Source organism: Ciconia boyciana, chromosome 6, assembly GCF_034638445.1.
Source record: "Ciconia boyciana chromosome 6, ASM3463844v1, whole genome shotgun sequence".
NCBI lineage: Eukaryota > Metazoa > Chordata > Aves > Ciconiiformes > Ciconiidae > Ciconia > Ciconia boyciana.
The window spans coordinates 59,709,412-59,728,515 of NC_132939.1; the positions used below are offsets into that span (position 1 = coordinate 59,709,412).

Genomic DNA, 19,104 nt, shown 5'->3' on the forward strand with positions numbered 1-19,104 from the left:
TTCTTCTTGCATTGGGCAATAGAAACAGGCCAGCTGGTCCTTAGTGTGTGGGAAAGATGAGTAAAATGCTGCTTGTTTGGGTTGCCAGTGCTTATGCAGGCCTATGAAGGCCAAGTTGGAAGCTTTGAAGGGGAAACCAGGTCTGCTCTATGAGTAAGGAGGTTCAGTGCTTTCTAAAGCCGGGGTGGTGGGAGTGTCTCTTCTGAGCAGAGGCAAAAGCACTGGTCCCTCTCCCCTCTGGGGAATGGGAAAGGGTGACTAGAGCCAGGGAGTGGGGAGTACTTGGGTCGGTGTGTCTAAACAGCATTGCTGTTTAAAGGGAAAGGGAATGGGGGGAGCTGCATGGTCTGAGAAAACCCGCCATTGGCTTCTTGCTCCTTATGTCACATCTCCTGGGGGAAGAAGCCTTGGGAAGCCAGAGGTGTCCTGGAGCCAGGGGTTGGAGAGGAGCCACCATGCACTTCTCAGTCTCCAAATAAAGTGACATTTGTGTATTCTCCATGTCAAATTACATATCTTGTTGTTTTTGTTTCTTGCTTTTTATTTTTACTGCTAACAGCTGGATTGTCCTTTTGTCAGTGTGTAAAGACAGTATGTGAACAGGAGGAGGGGGTGGCAGGGGGAGTGTGGATATCTGCTGAATGGGGGGAATGGGCAACCTGTTCAGTCTTGTGACAGCATGGCTGTAAAAATGACAGGTGACGCTTGTTGTTATGTGCTAAGTAATATTCAGGGAGGGGGGTAGGGTAGGGTGGAACAGCTCTTAACTGTATGTGTACGGTAGTGGTCTCTAAATTAGCTGTTGCCTTTCCAGATAAAGATCTTGGGAGTCATAGTGGTTTTTTCATCAACTCAATGGTAATAGTGAAAAGGCAAGTGTGTTGTTAAAAGCTGTTATGAAAGCATCTGAGAACAAAACAGAACCTCATTATGGCATGTTTCATAAATCCTGTGGTGTACCCTCTTCTTGAACACTGCATACATTTCTAGTTGTGCCCCATTTCCATCCCACCCCCATGCATACATGCTTCTCAGAGCTGTAAGATAACTAGATAAAGAAATTGTTCTTGTTTCGCAGCTCTGTACGAGGGAGAAGCAGAAAAGCCCAGACTGTCTAGCTTGGAAAACAGATGACCGAGAGGAGCATGGTAGAGGGTCTGTAAAACAGCAAGAGACATGGAGGAGGTGAACGGGGCGCAGTTATTCTCTGTTTCTCATAAGGCAGGAAATAGGGCCACCAAATGAAACGACTGGGTAGCAGCTTCAGAGCTGAGAAGGGAGTGTGTGCATGGGCTTTCTTTGTTATCCTTCAGACAACAAACGTATAATTAAATTGTAGCACTCTGCCACAGGATGTTGTAGATGCCAAAATTACAAATGGGTTCAAAAAGGATTAGATGATTTGATGGACTTTTTCTTTTTTTTTTTCCCCTCCTCCCATGAAGGGCTATTAAATCCAATGATGCAGACACAGTGCCAGGCTCAGGAAGTCTCTCTGCTGGTCCTGGTCTCGTTATTCCTAAGTGCTGCTTGTGAATAATGGGCAGGCCTGGGCCCAAACCACTGCTCTTGCTGGGGGTAAGGCAACACAACAGTGGACCCCATTCAATGGGTGGGAAGAGCTAAGGGCTGGCTTAGTAAAGAAATGGGAGACCATGTGAATGTGGAGCTGTACGTGTAGGAGTTACTTATGGTCAAGGAACAGGGGAGGCAGCAGAACCAAGATCTGTGATGGAAGGAGAGGAAGATGTTTGCCTTATCTTTGCTTGCTTCCTCATCAGTAGACTGTTTGGCTTCAAATAGATCTGGCAGTGCCTAGATATTTGTCAGCAGCATGAGACCTGGCACTTGAGGGAACTGTGCTATGTTATTGTTGTTCCTTTTCTCTATATTAAATTCTATACGTGAATCTTACTTGCATACATGTAGGCATGCCTGTGTGACTTCCTGGTCACCTAAACAAAAGTGGAAGAGAAATAGCGTGGAGGGAAGGAAGGAGGGAGATCTCTTCTTGTTGGGGCAGTGTTCAAGGAGTTTGAACAGAAACTAACAGTAGTTGGCTCATTGTAGCTTGGCTCAGCTTGTATCTTGGCTCTCAGAACTAATTGTGTGCATGCATTTACCTATTTTTAACAAACTTTAAAATTGTTCACTGTGTGGTTCTGTGGAGGTCCTGCATTGATGTTTTTTTTTTTTTATAGGGTTGTCAGTGTGCAGGGGTTCCCAGGGTTGGTGTCAGGATGTGGAGCCCAGTGTGGCAGCCATGGGTTGTGGGGTGGTAGCCATAGGGTGTGCAGGGCTTGCTTTTGTTGCTAGTGACTGGCAGGGTGGCACGGGTCCAGTCCCATCCCACTCCTCCTGATGGAGCTTTGGAGCTGCTAGGGCTCTGAACTGCAGCCTGGGGAGGCCGGGGATGCTCTTGGTGATGTTGAGGGGGAAGTGTGCTTGGGAGGGCAGGTGAGCGTTGTAGCTCCAACCCGACGCGTGCATTGCAGGCTTTTGCTTTGTTCTGGTTGTGCGTTCAGGATCACTGTAGTATAGTTACTAGCCCTCCTCAAAAAAAAAAGTGGATGGTGCAAATTTTTACACTCTTAAAAAGGCTTGCAAGAGATACATGGTAAAATCTTAATCAAACGTGCATTTTCTCCTGTTAATTTTATACTTAACTCTCTCTTTAAACAAACTCCAACCCTTTCACATTTTGGGCCAAAGCCCTGGCCATGTCTAGACAAAAGCCCGTTGTGATTAGCAGAGGTGTGCTTCTCAATACTGAGTGTGTGTGTGTGGGTATATTCATGCTTCTGATGTTCTGTTAATGTATTTCCTGCTCCTGTATGGGTTGCAGGGCTTGTGTATGCAGAACTCGCTGCAGAGCTCAGATTGGAATTGCATGCATGTAGAAAAAATAATTTTACACACAGTGTATATTGAAAAGCTGTTTGCTTGTATAGTTATTCAGACCTCATCTGTGGCTGCACATTGGTGCCACCTGCTTGCAGGAAAGAATGAGTGGACTCCTATTATTCAGGAAAAAAAAATCAAGGCGAGGCCTCAACATCTGTTCTGGCTTCATTGTTCGGTCTGGCCTGGGCTGTGGGCAAAATGTAGGCCACAGCTTTTGCTTTACTACTAGCTCTTAAACTGGAAAGGCATCTTGGATCACATGTTCTTAAAAAGTTTAAAATAAAACAAAAACATACAAAGATGTGAAGTTCAGACATAGTATAGGTTGAACTTCTTTACTTTAAAGAAAAGGAAACTGTATTGCTATCCATGCTTTTTCTCATTTTCTCTTCCAGTTCTTCTAATGGTAATAATTTTTATCACTGCAAAGTGACCTTTGTAATCATTGCTGGATGATTAATCTTTAACTGGGTAATTTTTAAAGCAATATTTTTCACACTGTTGTAATGTGTGATACTGTGGGTTTTTGTAGCACAGCACCTACAGTTATTCTGAGGCAATAAGGCCCTTCAGCCTGCGTTTCCAGTGGTGCTGCTCTGTATAGAAACCCAAATAGTCACCTTTGTTTCCCTGGGCAGATACAAAAATGCCCTCGGAACTTTTATTTGCATATAGATTATAGTGCCAGCCGGGTGTAGTCATGTATAGGAAGGGCTAATCGCTGCTTAATTTATAAGTTTTTAATTAAAAAACGTTCCTCAACTTGCAGGATTACAGTCTAAAATGTTCTGCTGCATTTCATGCTGCTCTAGTGTGTACAAAGATGGTATTTCTATGAGGCACCAGCTACTATGTCTAGGCAGTCTTCAGAAACATGAATGAAAGGGGATCACAAGCACTATCTGCTGACTTGGGGAGAAGTCACATGCAGAAGGAAGTGGAGATGGGCAGCAAACTTCTTTAAACATCCTTGAGTTGCTGCTGAGACATCAGTGCCAGCAGTGGGGAAGGAAGGTGGAAAAAGCTTTTCTTCTGGCTATTTTGTTTGAATTCTCTTGTGCCACGTAGGTATTTCATAGTTGTATTGCAGTTGTGCATTTGCAATTACACTGTGAGCCTCAGTAATAGCAATGAACCAGTGAGAGTGGTTTTTTTAAACTATGGGAGCCAGTGCCTCCCTTGTCTTATTTTGTTCAACAGTCATCATGGGTACTGTAAACAGGGGATTTTACCCTATGCAATAAATATAAGGTCTGCATTGATAAAGAAAATGCAGGGTTGGGAATGGAAGCACTTGTTTAATCTCACTTCATTAGAAGTAAATACATTCAGACTTGGTCCAAAACTGCTTTAAGCAGCATTCAACAGCTAAGTTACTATATGTCAGCTCCAGCTCTTCCCCAAACAATAAAAACATCTATTCTCCTTTGGGTATTATACAATGCTTGTTTTAGATATAATGCTGAGGGTTACATATTCAAAGGAAGAGGTGTTTCTTAGTCTTTCTTTTTAAACCTGCAATATGTGATTTAAAAATGAGTTAGTACCAGTTATGGGGGATCAATAAATGCTGCTAGTAATGTAATAGCCTTTGTAGGTGGGAATCTTGCCATCCTGTATCTTGGAGATTTCTTGTTCTTGTGTAAACTTTAATAACTTTGTGAGATATGTTGTTTGGATCTGGAAGTCTTTTCTTAACTGTTGCCTTGCAAAAGATCAGTACCTGAAGAATTCCCTGTAGTTCTATGGCAAGTGCTTTTTAAACTTTGATTTGCCCATGTTTGCCTTCCAGAGAAGGTACAGAAGGGTGTATCTGTATCGAGTACCTGACAGCGGACGTGCTTTTCTGAGTTATCTTTTGCTGTTTCTGAATAACAGAGGAACTGACTAGCAGCAGATTCCCACTCTTCATGGTGTGTGTTGCAGTGCTCAGTCATGTGTGTGTTTTGCTTTGAAACTCAGAGGGCTTCAATAGCTCTGAAATGTCTTGTGCAAACAGCGACAGCAAAAACTCACATCGGAGGCTATTGAAAGGGTTATGGAGAAGGAAGAATGCTGGAGGCCCCTTGGCAGAGCTTCACCCTGACTTGGGCAGGATGGAGCTGGGATCAAAGTGTGTCTCGGTGTCTGCAGGAGACGAAGATCATCTCTTTGAGGGGTCAGTACAGATGCCAAAAGCAAAGCGCAAAGTGCTCTTGAACAGTTCACAGCCGCAGCTGGAACATGCAGCATCCTTGGAGAGGTGCAAGACAGAGCAGCTCCCTCAAGTGCTGGAACTCAAGTGGGACCTGGCACCACTGCCTTGCACAGAAGCAAAATAATAGGTGACAGAGTGATTGGTGGCTCTGAGAGGCCTTGGCTCCCACTGAGTTTATTCTGGCACGTTTCTTCTCTAACTTGGAGAAGAAAAATAAAATGGGATGCATCAGGCTGTTGCTGTGCAGTGCTGGGCTCCCACTCACTGGCAGGCTCTGTTGCCTTCTTGCCTGCTCTTCGTGTACGCTGTCATTCCACCAGTGGTCCTTAAGACAGCTTAAACTGGTGCTGTGATTGAGGGAGGTGTCCTGTCTGTCCCTGCTTCCTCATTCCCCTTCCTTGTCTCTTAGGATATGTGGTAGAAAACTAGGAATTGGTATGAGTTAAAGCTAACTGCTTTTTTGTTGGGTTACTGTTTTTTTTTTTTAAGCTCAGGTAGATTCCCTGCTTTGGTTTGTCAAGTAGGTGTTGGTGCTGGTGGAAGGGGAAACAGCCTCCCTCCCTCTCTTTTGCAGTGGTGCTGCTGAACCATCGTGTTGGGGTGAAGGCAGAGATGCCCCTGTCCACGTGGGCCTGCTGCTCCCTGTGCACTTGCTCAGCTGTTTGTCTCATCTTCCAGCCAGCTGATTTAATTGCTGAGGAAAATGCTGTTTGCTTTCTATTTTGCCAGGTTACTTTTAGCCAGTGTGCCTGGCTTGGAGGGATAAATGCCAGAGTCAACACAGGAGGGGGGGAGAGGCAGGAAGCATGTGTCAGGAGAGCAGAGCAATGCTGGCTGAGCAGGACCTCTTCTCCCTTCAGAAGTGGTGAGGTGTTAGATGGATTCAAGCTGTGAAGTGCAAACTTCACCCTTTGGCCTTTTGACACAGCTCTTCAGAGGCTCTTAGTTCATCTCACCAAAAGGAGATTCAGGTGGTGTGAAGGGAGTGGTATTACTGCCAGGCACAGCTTTCCTTCTGTATTGATGCCAGTTGCTCCATGGCTAAAGCGAAATTGGGGAGGGGTCAAAAGGATGGGGACAACTCTCTGACCTGCATGGGGGGCTTCATGTGTGCGGTACGGTGGCCTTTGCTAGTTTCTGCTTGGAGACGTGCCCATTTCCCTCTCCCTGTCAGCTGTCCTGACTTCACAGCACCCTGGTAGAGGTGAGGAGAGCAGCACACTTGTTGCTTTCAGCCCCGCTTTGTCCATTTGCAACAACTCTGCCGAGTGCAGTGGCTGAGGAGCCTGCAGGGCATGTGCGCATGACTTGGCTCTCTCGCAGCGTTCTGGAGAGAGCCTGAACAAAGATCTGTGGTTTCATGTCAACACAAATGTATTCATGATGACAAACTCTGCAGCACGTTCAACACTGAGCTTATTCATACAGGCCTGATTCCAGCACCCATACAACTTTGTATTTTCTCTTAGGCAAACCAAAGTTAAAATATCTGCAGATCCCCTCAGATGTGAGACACTTGCGTACTTCTTGGTGTAGGGAGATGGTCCAGACATAGGGTTTAAGGTAACAGACACATCAGAGGACTCACAAGGGAATTTAGGGCTTGGTGTCCTTTAAGAAGTTCCTTGCAAGGAACTTGCAAGTTCCACCTTTCTCCTCTGTTTCTGCAGAGTGTCCTGGCAGGGTTGACCCTCTACTTTCTGACTTGGAGTAAATGCAGTAGAGGAATATGGCTCTGGGAGGAAGAGAGTGGGTTTTAAAAATTTGTGTGTTTTTTTTGTTTGGGGTTTTTTTTGTATTGAAAAAAAAAAATCTCTTTGCTCTCATTTTACTCTTTGTTCTTCTCCTGTGTGAGCTGGGATCCCTCAGGTATGGGGTCTAAGGTGGATTTACCCCTGAGGCTTTAAACTTTGTGGGTGGTAGTGGGAGAGCAGGACCGACATCTTTCTGTATGCAAGTGAAAATTGGACAGACAGATGCTTGGGAGTGAGGCTGTCTCATGTAGTAACCTTCACAGCAGGGGAAAGACATGCTTTAAAGACTCAGTCAAGATTTTTTTTTTTTTTTTAAATCAGCCTAATGCGTCTTGGAGTCTGAACTGACTGCTGCTGCGGGTTGAAACCTCTCTTGCTTTTCTGTGGGGCAGTCTTACAACAGCTTTCCAAACGTTGGGGAAGAGCCGTAGCTGCTGCAGGTTGGGGTTTCATGTCCTTGCAGTGCGCTGCTCTTGCATGTGCGAGGCTGGTGCCTTAGCAGGGGCAGCCCAGGGAGCCCCTGGGGACGGAGAGCCTCAGCCTATGGGCAGAAGTGATAGGAACTGCAACGGCGGTGTTGTCTCTCTGCTGTGCAAATCAATATATTTCTACACACCGTGTGGTCAACTGTATGCTGGTGTTGAGATGTGTCCTCACAGCTCCAGGAAAAACCAAAAAAGCCCTACAACTTATTTTTAGAATAATGTTGATATATGGGTATTCTGCCCTGCTTCATCTCCTCCCTTGTACAGTTGAACTGTTCGGGCTTGTGCAGTAAACCACATCTGTAAATGAGACCAACTTTAAAAATAACATTTTCTTCACAAAGTGAGTTTTAACTTGATCAGTTCTCTCCTCTCGTTCAGCATAAAGTCAGTCCATAGGGTAGGGGTATGTTTCGGGGATGAGGGAAGAGAGAGGGATGGGAACTGCTGTGGAAAAAGCAACACAGTACCGTGCCTGGTTGGGGCTGTACGTCTCTGCTTGGGTAAAGGCAATAGGAGCTTGCATCCCCTGTGAATTCTGGCAGTGGAACAAAATTTAGGGGGTGCTGCTTGTAGTAGAAGGTCTTCCTCTTGGAGGTGGAGGAAGCATCCATGATTCCTCCCAGACTTGGGACAAATAGGAAAGCCAGCAGTGGGAAAGTGATTACAGAGTGTTTGCTCCCACAACAGCTGTGATACAGAGCTAATGGCTATGGCAGAGACTTTACAAATACCTGGTGGGTAGCCTAGATGAAAGTGCAGGATTAACTCAAATGTCAGATGATCTCGTCTGCCAATATGCAGCTTCTCTAAACACAGGTTGCACTGGTTTAGCTGCAGTTGCTTAAACAAGCAAACCCCATTGATCCTAAATTGATCTGTTCCCCTAAAAGAGAGTAACCCTTGCCCTCCTTACGTGGCTATTTTTATATGAAATATATAATGGATTAAATTGAATTAGCTTTTTAGCTTTGTCACTGAAGTGTAGAGTGTTTGAATTTACCCTGGTATCCTTTGTCCAGAAGCAGGGGACAGGGGAAGGAATTCCCCCGTGTTGGTGAGCCTTGCAGCTAGCTATGCTTGGAAAGATGCAGGAAAGGCATGTAATAACTGCTCTGCTCTAAGCCCCCTCTTCTCCTCTCCTGGCTGTTGGTCTGAAATAACCATTTTAATGTGCTTCCAAATTCTGAACAAGCTCTTAAGCTCTTCCTTGCTACGTCATGTAGCAAGAGTACTTGTGCTGCGTGTATTTATGATGGGATCAACACTGGACTTGGAAGGATGCCTGTTGTGTCTGCCTTGTGTGAGGGGGGGATGGTAAATGTGGGGGCTGTGGGCTTGAGAAGGGGTGGTGGGAAGGATGTGGTACTGGAAGGTGAAGGAGTTGGGTGGCAGGCTAAGTCACCTCTGATATTAGGGAGGGAGTCTGGGCCTCTGTGGATGTTTGAGGAACACCCCCCCACACATCCCCACCCACCCTTCTATGTGAGTTGGCCTTTAGGTGCTTCTGTCCTTTGCAGAGAAGCATGAGTTTTAACTTAACCCTACTGTGTGCCTTGCACTGGCCTCTACCTCTGTCAAGGAGCAAGGGCTGAGGATGGCCAGGTGTGGGCTTGGGTGGAGAGGCAGGATGGGAGAGATGTTGTGGGAAGACCGGAGGTGCTGTTTCACACCTGTCTACAAGTGCAGTGTAACTTGGCTGGTTGTTGCTACTGAGAGGCTGGAGGGAGGCAGAGGGGAAGATGCTGGGCTGTGGGAACTGGGCAGAAGGGGGTCCTGAGGATTGCATGAAGCCCAGCATCTGCAGGGGGTTCTTGTTCTGGGTGTGAGGCCTAGGGAGTGGTTTACCCCTGCTCATAGGGAGGGGATGTGGGGCTGGAAGGAGGTAGCTCCTAACCCAAGGCACTCCCTTTGCAAAGGGAGGTCCTGGGTGCGGGGGGGGGAGCTGTGATGGAGGACGAGGAACACATCTGACCAACCCTGCTTGGGTGCTGTGAGGTCCTGCAGTACCTCCCGGCACTGGGCATCACCTCCAAGGGCTTGCTGCAGTTCATGGCCAGGAAGGCTGTGGCACTCCCTCTGCAATGCCCCAAAGCATAACTTGGGGTTTTAAGCGTGGGAGGTGAAACTTCAGTCACCTTACTGTGGGTGAGCTAGCAGCGCTCTGCTCCTGAAAGGGACAGCCGGGCTGGGACATCTGCCTGATGTGTCAGGGAGGAGGTTCAGCCTGCTAAACTAGGAGAAAACTTTTCCCTTTTCCTGAGTTAGGTGGGTTTCGCCAGTTCAGTGAGTGAGACTGTGGTAAAGCCAGTGTTAAACCTCGCTGGCAGAATTTGGGCATGAGGCTCCTGAACTGCGGTGGGTTACTGGGGGTGTGTTGGGATTTGGGTGGAAAGCATTTAACTTCCTGGAGACCTTTCTGGGTCTGATGATTTCTGTCTTCGAGTATTTTTATGGGATGAGAATGTGCTTTTCAGTGTAATGCAAAGTGAGGAGGGAAACTTTTTTCTTTCTGCGTTTTGAACCCTGTGCTAGACTTTAGTAGGACAGACCATCCTGGATAGGGAGAGTGAGGAGCAAAATTTGATGAAGGGGAGGCTTAAGGTTGCCTCTTTCTTTGCATTCCCAACCTAGACTTGAGGGAGAAAGTAAAACTTAATCCCCAATGTTTCATGACTTTTTTTTTGTGAGTTGTAATTTTAAATTCAGACACCCTTTGTCTTCTGTGTGTAGACCTGGTCTCCACCCCCCATCTCTCGTCACCAGAGGCTGTTGTCTCTTCTCACTCCTGTTTTTCTGCCTAGTGTGGAAAGTAATGAACGTGCACCATGCACAAAATATCTTGTATGCGCAGTTGCTAACCTCATTTAAAAAACATGCAAACTGTGTGAAAGATAATCATGGCATTTGTAATGAAAAAAAATTGTTGGTTCAATGTAAATATGTTGCTGGCAACTGGTTATTTTTAATACATGCTATTTGTGCTTTAAATTTAATGTTAAAATATTTTTGTCATCTAAACCCTGACTGTTCCTAGCTGAGCAGATTTCAGGTTAAAAACAATAGTCAAACCATGAGTGTTCATAGCACTGTAATTACTAAACTTTCTGATGTGTTCAGGTGAGCCGGAGCTGGCAGGCCTCTTTCTGCTGCAGCAGAGACATACGAGCAGATAACGTTCTGATTTCATACCCTGTACCATGAGACAGCGTCCTGGCATTGCATCTTTCATGTTACTAGATCTTTTCTGACCTGTTTGTTTAATGCGTCATGAAGTGGTGGTTATATGTCTAACTGCACAGCGCAGAGAAAATAGCATTGTGTTGAAATATTGCATAAAACTTGAGCGTTATGTGACATTTTGTAGTGGAAGTAGTACTGCAGGCACTCATTCATAACAAGACCTGCAAGTTTCTCTTGGCCAGGGTGGGTAGTTGAGCTGGCTGTGTGTGTGCTGACTCAACGGAGCAAGTTTCTTTCTCTTCTCGTCCTCCTCCTCTTTTGACTGCTTGTGACCGAACAACAGCAGATTCACAAGAACTCGCTGTTGAAATGTACCTTAGCTTGAGGAGGTTCTTTCAAATTACGTGCAGCTGTGGTTCTTCACTTGAGACTTTCAGAGCTCTCATGCCAGCCAGGTGTTAAGCTGGTTAAAAATGGACTTGCTCTCTGAGTTTGGGTGTGTGTACACAGTGTGGGTGTGAATGCACAAGAATTTCTCTGGAGCAGTTGAGCAGAGGACCTGATTCTGACCTGGGGGACCCAGTGTCACGTTGGTGGGCATTCCTGTCTGTATGGGGGGATGGAGGCACAGAAGGGCTGCTGGGGTAGGGGAGGAGGTGCTCAGAAGTGAAATTCAGGAGGTTCATGCACAGTATGGTCTCATGATGTCAAGGGCTTGGAGCCTGCTGCCTGAGCCTAGCTCCTCCCTTTTTCATTTAGTGATGGCTGGAAGAAAAATAATCAAGTATGCTGGAAGAGAAACATTAATTAACTTTTAATTTAGATCTAACGTATGCTTCTTAGTGTACTGTATGAAAGAATGAGTGTGCAGTATCTGTCATGTTATATAGGGGGTGATGCATTGAAGAAACAAGGAAAAGCCTCAGGTTTGAATGGGAAGATGGGGTTTTAACTCTACGGATGGGTTTTATATCTTGATTAAAAGCTGCAGATGTGTGATAAGTCACTTTTGTATCCATTTTGCATCTGAAATTACTTTCTCTGTAACTTGGTTTGTATCTGTTTTCTCTTAAGCCAAACTCGCAAGGCGAAGTCAGGAGAGAGAGAATCTTGGCATGCTGGTCTGGTCACCTAACCAGAATCTGTCTGAAGCAAAATGTAAGTCTCTTCAAATACTTTTATTCCCCCCTCCTCTTACACGTATCACTTCAAGAATGCAAAGTTGCCACTTCCAGTAGAGAGGTTATGTCTGTGACCTTTCCCTTATGATCTGAAATTAATTTGAAAAAAGAAAAGCCTACAAAGCAATCCCCCAGAAGAGCTTCGTTCCCCACTGGGCAGCTGCTCAGAGCATCAAATCCACGGAGGCAGGGAAAGCAGGAGAAATGTGACACTTTCTTCCTTGGTATGAATTCTTTAAGATACTTATCCACGGGCCTACACGATCTGCTTTTTTGCTGCTGGTGCTGTAGAAGACAACATAAATAACTGGGGAGAGCAAAATGAAAAGTATTGGGTGGGGAGGAATATGTGGTAATGAGTAGTACCTTTTTCCCACAAAGACACAAATAAAATCCACATCTGGAGTCCATGGAGGTTTAAATGCCAGAACAATTGCAGTGCCTTGGAATTCCACGTGAGGGCAATTACCAGTGCTCTGTGTGTGTCTGGGAACAAGTCTCAGTGCTGCTGCCAGATGGCATAACTAGTGTTTGAAAGGTTTGTCTAGCTACAGTTCTCCTCATGAGTCAGTAGGACTCCTTGATTAAAGGGCTGCTGTTTGAATGCAGTAACTAAACCTAAGTGCTTTTGGGGGAGGGAGCTGAAAGGAGCTATTTTTGACTTTGTGCTCATACTTTTTTTTTCTCCTTTCTGATTCTGGGACCAAGAATAAGAATCTTGCATTCCTGTTCCTCTGCAGTTGTTTGTGGTGGCACTGTTAAGTTGATACCTGGTTTTCCCCTAGACCCAAGGGCTAAGATGCATCACAACAGACTTGTGAGGGTGTAGTGGCATTTGCAAATTAAGGCAGCAGAGATTGTGCACAAACTGGCTCTGTTATGAAAGGGCTGGGCTCTGCCCTGGGGCATTTATTCCACTGAGCAAGTTGCCCCTTAAATTACAGAAGGAGGATGGTACTGTGATCTACAGATAAAAAGGGCTTTGCAAGGATCATGTCTGCCTTCTCTCCTACCAGTGGTGTCTTGTCTGCTCCCTGCTGGCTATTGGATGCTGAACTAAAGACTGATGAGGAGAGGGATCTATTTGACAGTTATCTACAGCTAGAAACCTCTGAAAAGGTATAAGAGCAAGAAACTGTTGCCTCCACCAAAAGGAATGACTGTTCATTCCTTCAAGGAATGACTGGGTCATCTGTGACACAGAGGATTCTTGTAGCTGCCTCTCAAATCTGAGAGTCTCTTGAATCTCAGCTCAGCTTTGGAACATTTAACTCCTACCTGATAGGAAACAGGTTTCTTGGAGAGGGAAGAGAGAATGGAGGAGGAAAAGGAGTGAAGATATGTGGAATTGAGTAAAATAATCTATGACTGAATATTCTGTGGCAATTGGCACAAAAATATGCAAGGATATTAGAGCATAAAAAGGATATAGTATCTGCTAAGATGTCATGAACCTAAGAGGTAATTAAAAATATAGTATGACATTGATAAATAAAAACTGGGTGGCAGGTGACTGTTGCTGGTACAATAAAAAGGTTGGGGAAAACAATATTAATATGAGAAGAGGACAAGAAATTTCTCAAAAGACTCAAAAATGTTAGTAAAAATGTAGGCTCATCAGTGATTTCACCTTCCAAAAAAAGATACAGAAAAAAATTAATATTTCCTATGGTGTTTGGGGGAGAGAAGTATGATGCTCTTGCACCATACATGACACACAAAATATCTCTTAGGCATCTAATTGACATAGAGGGATGGAGCTGTGAAATTCAGCATCTAGTAGCAGTAAAAAAACCAAAGGAGCTTTGGGAGAGGTGGCTGAGGGGACCTTGGGGTGGCAGGAAAACTCCAGCAGATGGGGAGAGGGCAGTGGTGCAGGGAATGAGAGGACAGGGTAAGAGTGGGCTGGTTGGTCATTGATTTGTCTTGTGTCAATTTGAGCTGACGTGACCAATAGGTATCAGTTATTCCTGTCTCTACCTGGCATTACTTAAATGAACTGTGAAAAACAATCCTGCTGAAAGTAGCTGCTTTTGTTCTTTTTGAGGCTAGAAATGGATTGGTTGGTAGAAATATATAGCTCTAGTGTATTCAGCCAGCTGTAAGGCATTGCTTTGCTACTGCATGAGAGTCTGATTCAGTCCCCCTTCCTTTCAAAAGATGGGAACCTCCTCCAAAACACCAGTGCTCTGCAATGGCTGTAGAGCACTTACTAAATGTATTACAAGCAGAGTTCTCCAGTCTGTTTTATGGTTTATGAAGAAAGAACATCAGGGGACAGGAGGTCTCTTCAGCTACTCTCGAGTTCTGACAAGTCTTGGCATTGTTGATAGTGAATCCTAATTAAATGGGGTCCATGGGGATGTGTAAGAGGAGTGATGATGATCAACATTTCCATCAGTGATATGGGAATTGATACAGAATTGCTGTGGAGAGAAATTGAGGATGAGCCATAGACTGACAGGATGGTAAATAAAATGAGTGCTACTGATAGTCTTGTAGAGTGCTCTGGGTCTTTTCCTAACTTGAACTGATGCCAACGCAATGGGCTCTTAATGACCCAACTGCAGGGTTATGAATCTCAGTACTGAAAGCTCTGGCCTTATCTTCTGCATCAAGGCTGATGTTTGGAAAGAAGTGACTTGGAGAGCAATTTTTGGGACACAGTGGGCAGGTAATTTGACAAAGCTTCCTGGTTTCCTGCTTGCCCCAATGGATGATGTGGGTGTGAAGAGAGTGAGGTAGTCACTGGAACGGTTCGCTGCCTCTGCACCCAGCAGCATTTAGGAAAATGAACCTCAGAATAGTGGCTTTAGTGTTGAAAAACTGAGAAAAGGATGGAGACAGGAGCTACTGAAATGTTTTGGAAACTGAAGACAAAGCAAACTCCATCTGTTTAGCTTACTGAAAAGAGACTGAAAGGGGACTATTGTCAATTATTTTCTCAAAGGGAAATTTTGACATAGTAAGAGACGTGCATAATACAAATAAATGGCTACAAAATAAGTCCACATGGACTGGAATGAAATGCCTGAGTGCGTGGGGGTGTTTTTCTGATTGGAAGTTATCCAGGGAAGTGATGGATTCTCTATTTCTTGATGCCTTTTTTTAAACCATGGATTTTTGTGAAGTGTGTTATCCCTGGTTGGAGGAATCATTGGCAGTGTGAAATGGCAAGTGGAAGGAGCTGTGGTCTCCAGGATGTTGGTGTAGTCCCTTGGGCTGCAAGCACTATGAATCCTAGCTGGCACATCCATTCTTAATATTGCTGTTCAGGTTGAAAGTGTGGGTGAACAAATCCTTCCAATCAGCAGCACGTTGGTACCTGTGTCTAGCTACTTTCATTTGTACTCCAAAGCCTTTAATCCATCCTGTGCCTGTTCTTGTGGTGAGCTCTTTAAAAGTCGTAGGACTCTTCTCTGTTCCTGTGTCTGGGGCTCAACGTGAAGATGGAAGTTAGCGCAGCACACGTTAGCTGTCAGCTTGGAGTGAACTGGTAGCTCTTGTGAGCAGGACAGTTTGGTGCAATCAGTGAAACTCTTGGAAGCCATCTCTGTTAAAGATGAATCTGTGCTACTAAACACTGGGAGCAGATCTGTGACAATGCTCAGAGCAATGCACGCTGATGGGTTTGGCAGAGGGCTGGCCAAACTGGCAGAGGTTGTGGGAGGGTCCTCTGTGAGCTGCTGAAAGGAATCCTGGAAGGACCAGTGTGTCAGCCAAGACCTGGTGGATATCTGCATACCTGACGCTCCAGGCTCATACAATTAGTTAAAACTTGTTTGGGTCCCATGCACCCTATATGCTGGAACAATTTTTTAATCATGTTGGAGAAACCTTTTGCCTGGATGCCATGAAATGATGGATATGGTAGAGAAGATTAAATCAAACAAAAGTATGTGTTGGCATATCAATCACTTTTTTAATTCTGTGCCTTGTTAACCATTAATCCTGGGTACAAACCACTTACTGCCTTGCCCATATTAATACCAAAATGGAATGCTGCTAGCATGTTCCATATCTACTGCCAGACTTCTGCCTTTGAGGGTATAGCAGTTGCCACCATTAGTGAGTTGTTCACAAAGCTGAAATCTAGAAGCTTGTCCTGTCTCTTTTGAAGAAGAAAGAATTGTCATTGTGCAGTAACTGAACATTTGGACTTAAAATAACTGTGCTCTTCCAGCTCTGCTCCAAATACCCTGTGTGCTGTGGCTGGTGTCGCACCTCTTACAAAAAGCTTGCTCTCAAAATGAGACTCCTGAGAGGCTTTCTGAGGACTTGGGGCCACGGAGGGCAACTGTTCTGGCTGTGCTGGGACGCTGTCGTGGAGGGCAGGGAAGGAGACGGGGAGAGAGGAGGAGTGAGGCCTTGAGCAAGGTGACACTGAGGAGCAGGAACAGCTAGGTGGAAGATAGGCATCTGCTCTCCTTGAGTGGCACATGGGGAAGGGGGAAGGAGTGGGGAAATAGTGAAAAATGCATCGTTAATGATGCTGTGGAAATCCTGCACAGGATAGAGCTGGGCTAGCATGAAGCTATTAATAACACAGCAGTGTCTGTCTCTGTGCCAAGTACGCCAATGGGTGGAACCATAAAAATGACATTGGGTTGGTTTAGAGATGAGCAAGTGCTGGCATGCTGCAGCTGCCCAGGAGTGAGGGATGGAAACCAGGCGGGAGGATAGGATGTGATGATTGCTTTTATGCGTCTGCAGTTCAAAGGTGAACTACAAGAGGAGAAAGATGTATTGTTTTGCTAGTGATAAGCTCTGTTTAGAAAGTAATTTTTCTGCTATTGTCCTGACAGAATGTGTGTGCTTCTAGATGGGAGTTTTGGTTTCTCACTGATGTCTTGGTGGGTGTCTCCAGTGGATTTATGGGGTGTCACTGAAGAGGCAGGCACTGTCCCTAATACCCATGGGACAGCAGGTTGTGGATGGCAGCTGGGTCCCCTGGTCTTGCAGTGCTGCTTCTGTTTGACCTGATGGTTGATTGGCGTGCCAACTTTGGATGCTCACCAGTGCCTCCCTCCATTACCCCATGGCATCTCTTCCTGCGAGGCTGCAGCTGGCTCCCTGCTTTACATTATGCCTGCCTTGGTGCACTTGGAGAGAATTTAGACAGCCTCCATCCCCCTGGGGAGGGCAGGTAGAAGTGCCCAGGGGACTTGGGGACAGGGGAGTGCCGGAGTTAGGTGAAGCAGCGAGTGCTCCAAGATCCTCGTGATGTGCAATGTGCTTGGCCAAGCCCGGTGGCTGGGGGGAAGGGGAGGGGTCCCTAAATGTGCTGCAAAACCTGATGCTGGGAAGGCAGCAATGTGCCAGCTGAGGCTCTGATGGAAGAAGTAGTGCTGGTTGCTATGGTTACTAAGGATATTAACCCTGTGGTGCCTGGATGGGCAAGGTTTAGTTAACTGTGCCACAGACTGGGTAACGGTTTGGAAGTGTGGAGCAGTGGTGCTCCACCCTAAGAAGCTATGAGTTGGCATTCAGGATCTCAAAAGCCTATGTCCCAACCAAGTCTGTAAGTGTGTCCTGGTCATTAGTGTGTCAGCAGCATTCTTTGGGTGAGTGTGAGTTTTGGTAGCTGTCCTCTGTTGTGAAGGTGAGGTGAATCCCAAAATTTCTGAGGGCAGGTTGCAGGTTTAAGTGGCCAGAGTCTGTCTCCGGTTGTAGTTCAAGGGGTAATCTTTGCATAGAACAGGCTATGATTATTCTTCAGTTTCTCTTTTAAAGGGGCGTGTTAAACAAGCTTGGAAATAATGTTTGTCTGAATTTTCTAACTTAAAATGACTGGCAGAGTAGAGGACAGGAAAATGTCTTCTCAGGTTGCTGAGTGTGTCTGATCATGCTTTGTGTGGCAAGTCTTTGTTTTCAGTGTGTTACCTGAGCCATAGCTGTTTTAAGATGGGCTTCTGTTTAGGCATATCCTTTCTTCTTTGGCTCACTTATTTTGGCCTGTGAATTCTGTGGATGTACGACTCCATCAACTATCATAATCAGTTCTCATTTTCCTTGGGGTATAGGGTGCCCTAGCAATAAATAAATGTGAGTAGAAAACCACAAATGGGAGAGAGTAGACTGGGGAAAGTGTTGATCTTAAAATCTCCCTCTTAAAAAACTAAGCCCCTATTTAACAGGATGCATTTAAAATGGAAGGGATTAATGTTTCAGAGGTACCCAAGAGCCACCCCCTCCCTGGCACACAGGGACCCCTGCCCTGGGCAGTAGCAGTGAGGGAGAGGATGTAGTCGGGTGTGTATTCAGCATCAGCAAAGCTGCTTTTTAAGTCCCTCCTCTCCATCATGCTATAAACAGGATCCTTGAAATAGCTGGAATTGTGGTTTTATTTTTGGTCCCCTCTCCCCTCCAACCCCTATAGTTTCTGTGACCTGGTTTATAACATGACTCCACAAAAGGTTGCTTTGGCACTCAGTGAGAGTGCAGCCACCTTGGTTGGGGATGGGAGAGTGGGTACTGCTTAGGCTTTGCCACCAGAGAGAAAAGTATTGCTGAACTCTTAGCTGAGCTTATACTTCTTTTCTTTTTGTGGCTGGCTAAGTGCTGTGGGAGGTTTTGAAAGAAGGAGTGTATGTATTGTGTTTTTTCTTGTTTGGGGTTTTTCTGCTTGCTTGTGTCCTGAGGTTTTTTGTTGAGGTGATTTTTTTTTTTTTGGTAGTAGGAAAAGCGTTAGCCTTAAAAAAACAGCTGCTAGGTAGAGCCAAGACTTCCAGGTCTCTGAGGGGTGGACTTCAGGGGTTATAATTCTTGCCTGAAGCTAGGTGCTTACCTTTTGTCACTCAAGTGAAGATAGCAAAAAAACCAAACTTATGATCTTGCTGTTTGTATGTGCTCCTTGCCTAGAAATATCAGTTCGTTGGCTGTCCCAGTGACAGCAAAAAGAATTAATGGAAAAGCAGGATTTGGTTTATGTTTATCCCTAATTCAGATTTCATATTATGCAGTGAACCTGGCAGCTGTGAAGCTTGGATGCAAATACAGTAGCTGAAGAATACGACTCCATTAAATCAGAAATGAGAGAACTGGTGTTTAATTTAAGATTCTGCTTGAGTTTAGCTGTAGAAATAATACAGTCATGGCCACTTCTCCCAGCAGCTGCAGTTGCTGCACTTCAGAAAATGCTCAAAAGATGAAGGTGAAGGGATGCAGTTTTTCATTTTAGCTGAGGCAACTTTCGATGCTTATAGTAGCAATATTGCGAACAGCAAAAAAGAAGATACCAGGCTTCAAAGGCTATGGGTGTATCCCAGAAATGGCTGAGTTGCCTCAAACTTAGCTGCAGTTTCCCCTTTGTTTGTCATCTGCTGTGCTAGTTGCTGTTGCAATGCTGTGTGGAAATCTCAGAGCAGCCCTTTCATCATTATTGCTGCAGGTTGATATTT

General features: G+C 45.3%; 1 protein-coding gene across 4 annotated transcripts in view; it reads left to right on the forward strand.

Moving 5' to 3' along the window:
* RCOR1 (REST corepressor 1) overlaps positions 1 to 19,104 on the forward strand; it is an 87,219-nt gene that overhangs the window by 31,799 nt on the left and 36,316 nt on the right. For 3 of the 4 annotated variants that reach the window (XM_072863853.1, XM_072863852.1, XM_072863854.1), the window contains one exon: positions 11,598 to 11,681. The exons of the other annotated variant lie outside the window; for it this stretch is intronic. In XM_072863853.1, the coding sequence (XP_072719954.1) occupies positions 11,598 to 11,681 (84 nt within the window). The remainder of the gene's footprint in view (positions 1 to 11,597; positions 11,682 to 19,104) is intronic. 4 annotated transcript variants of the gene reach the window in all.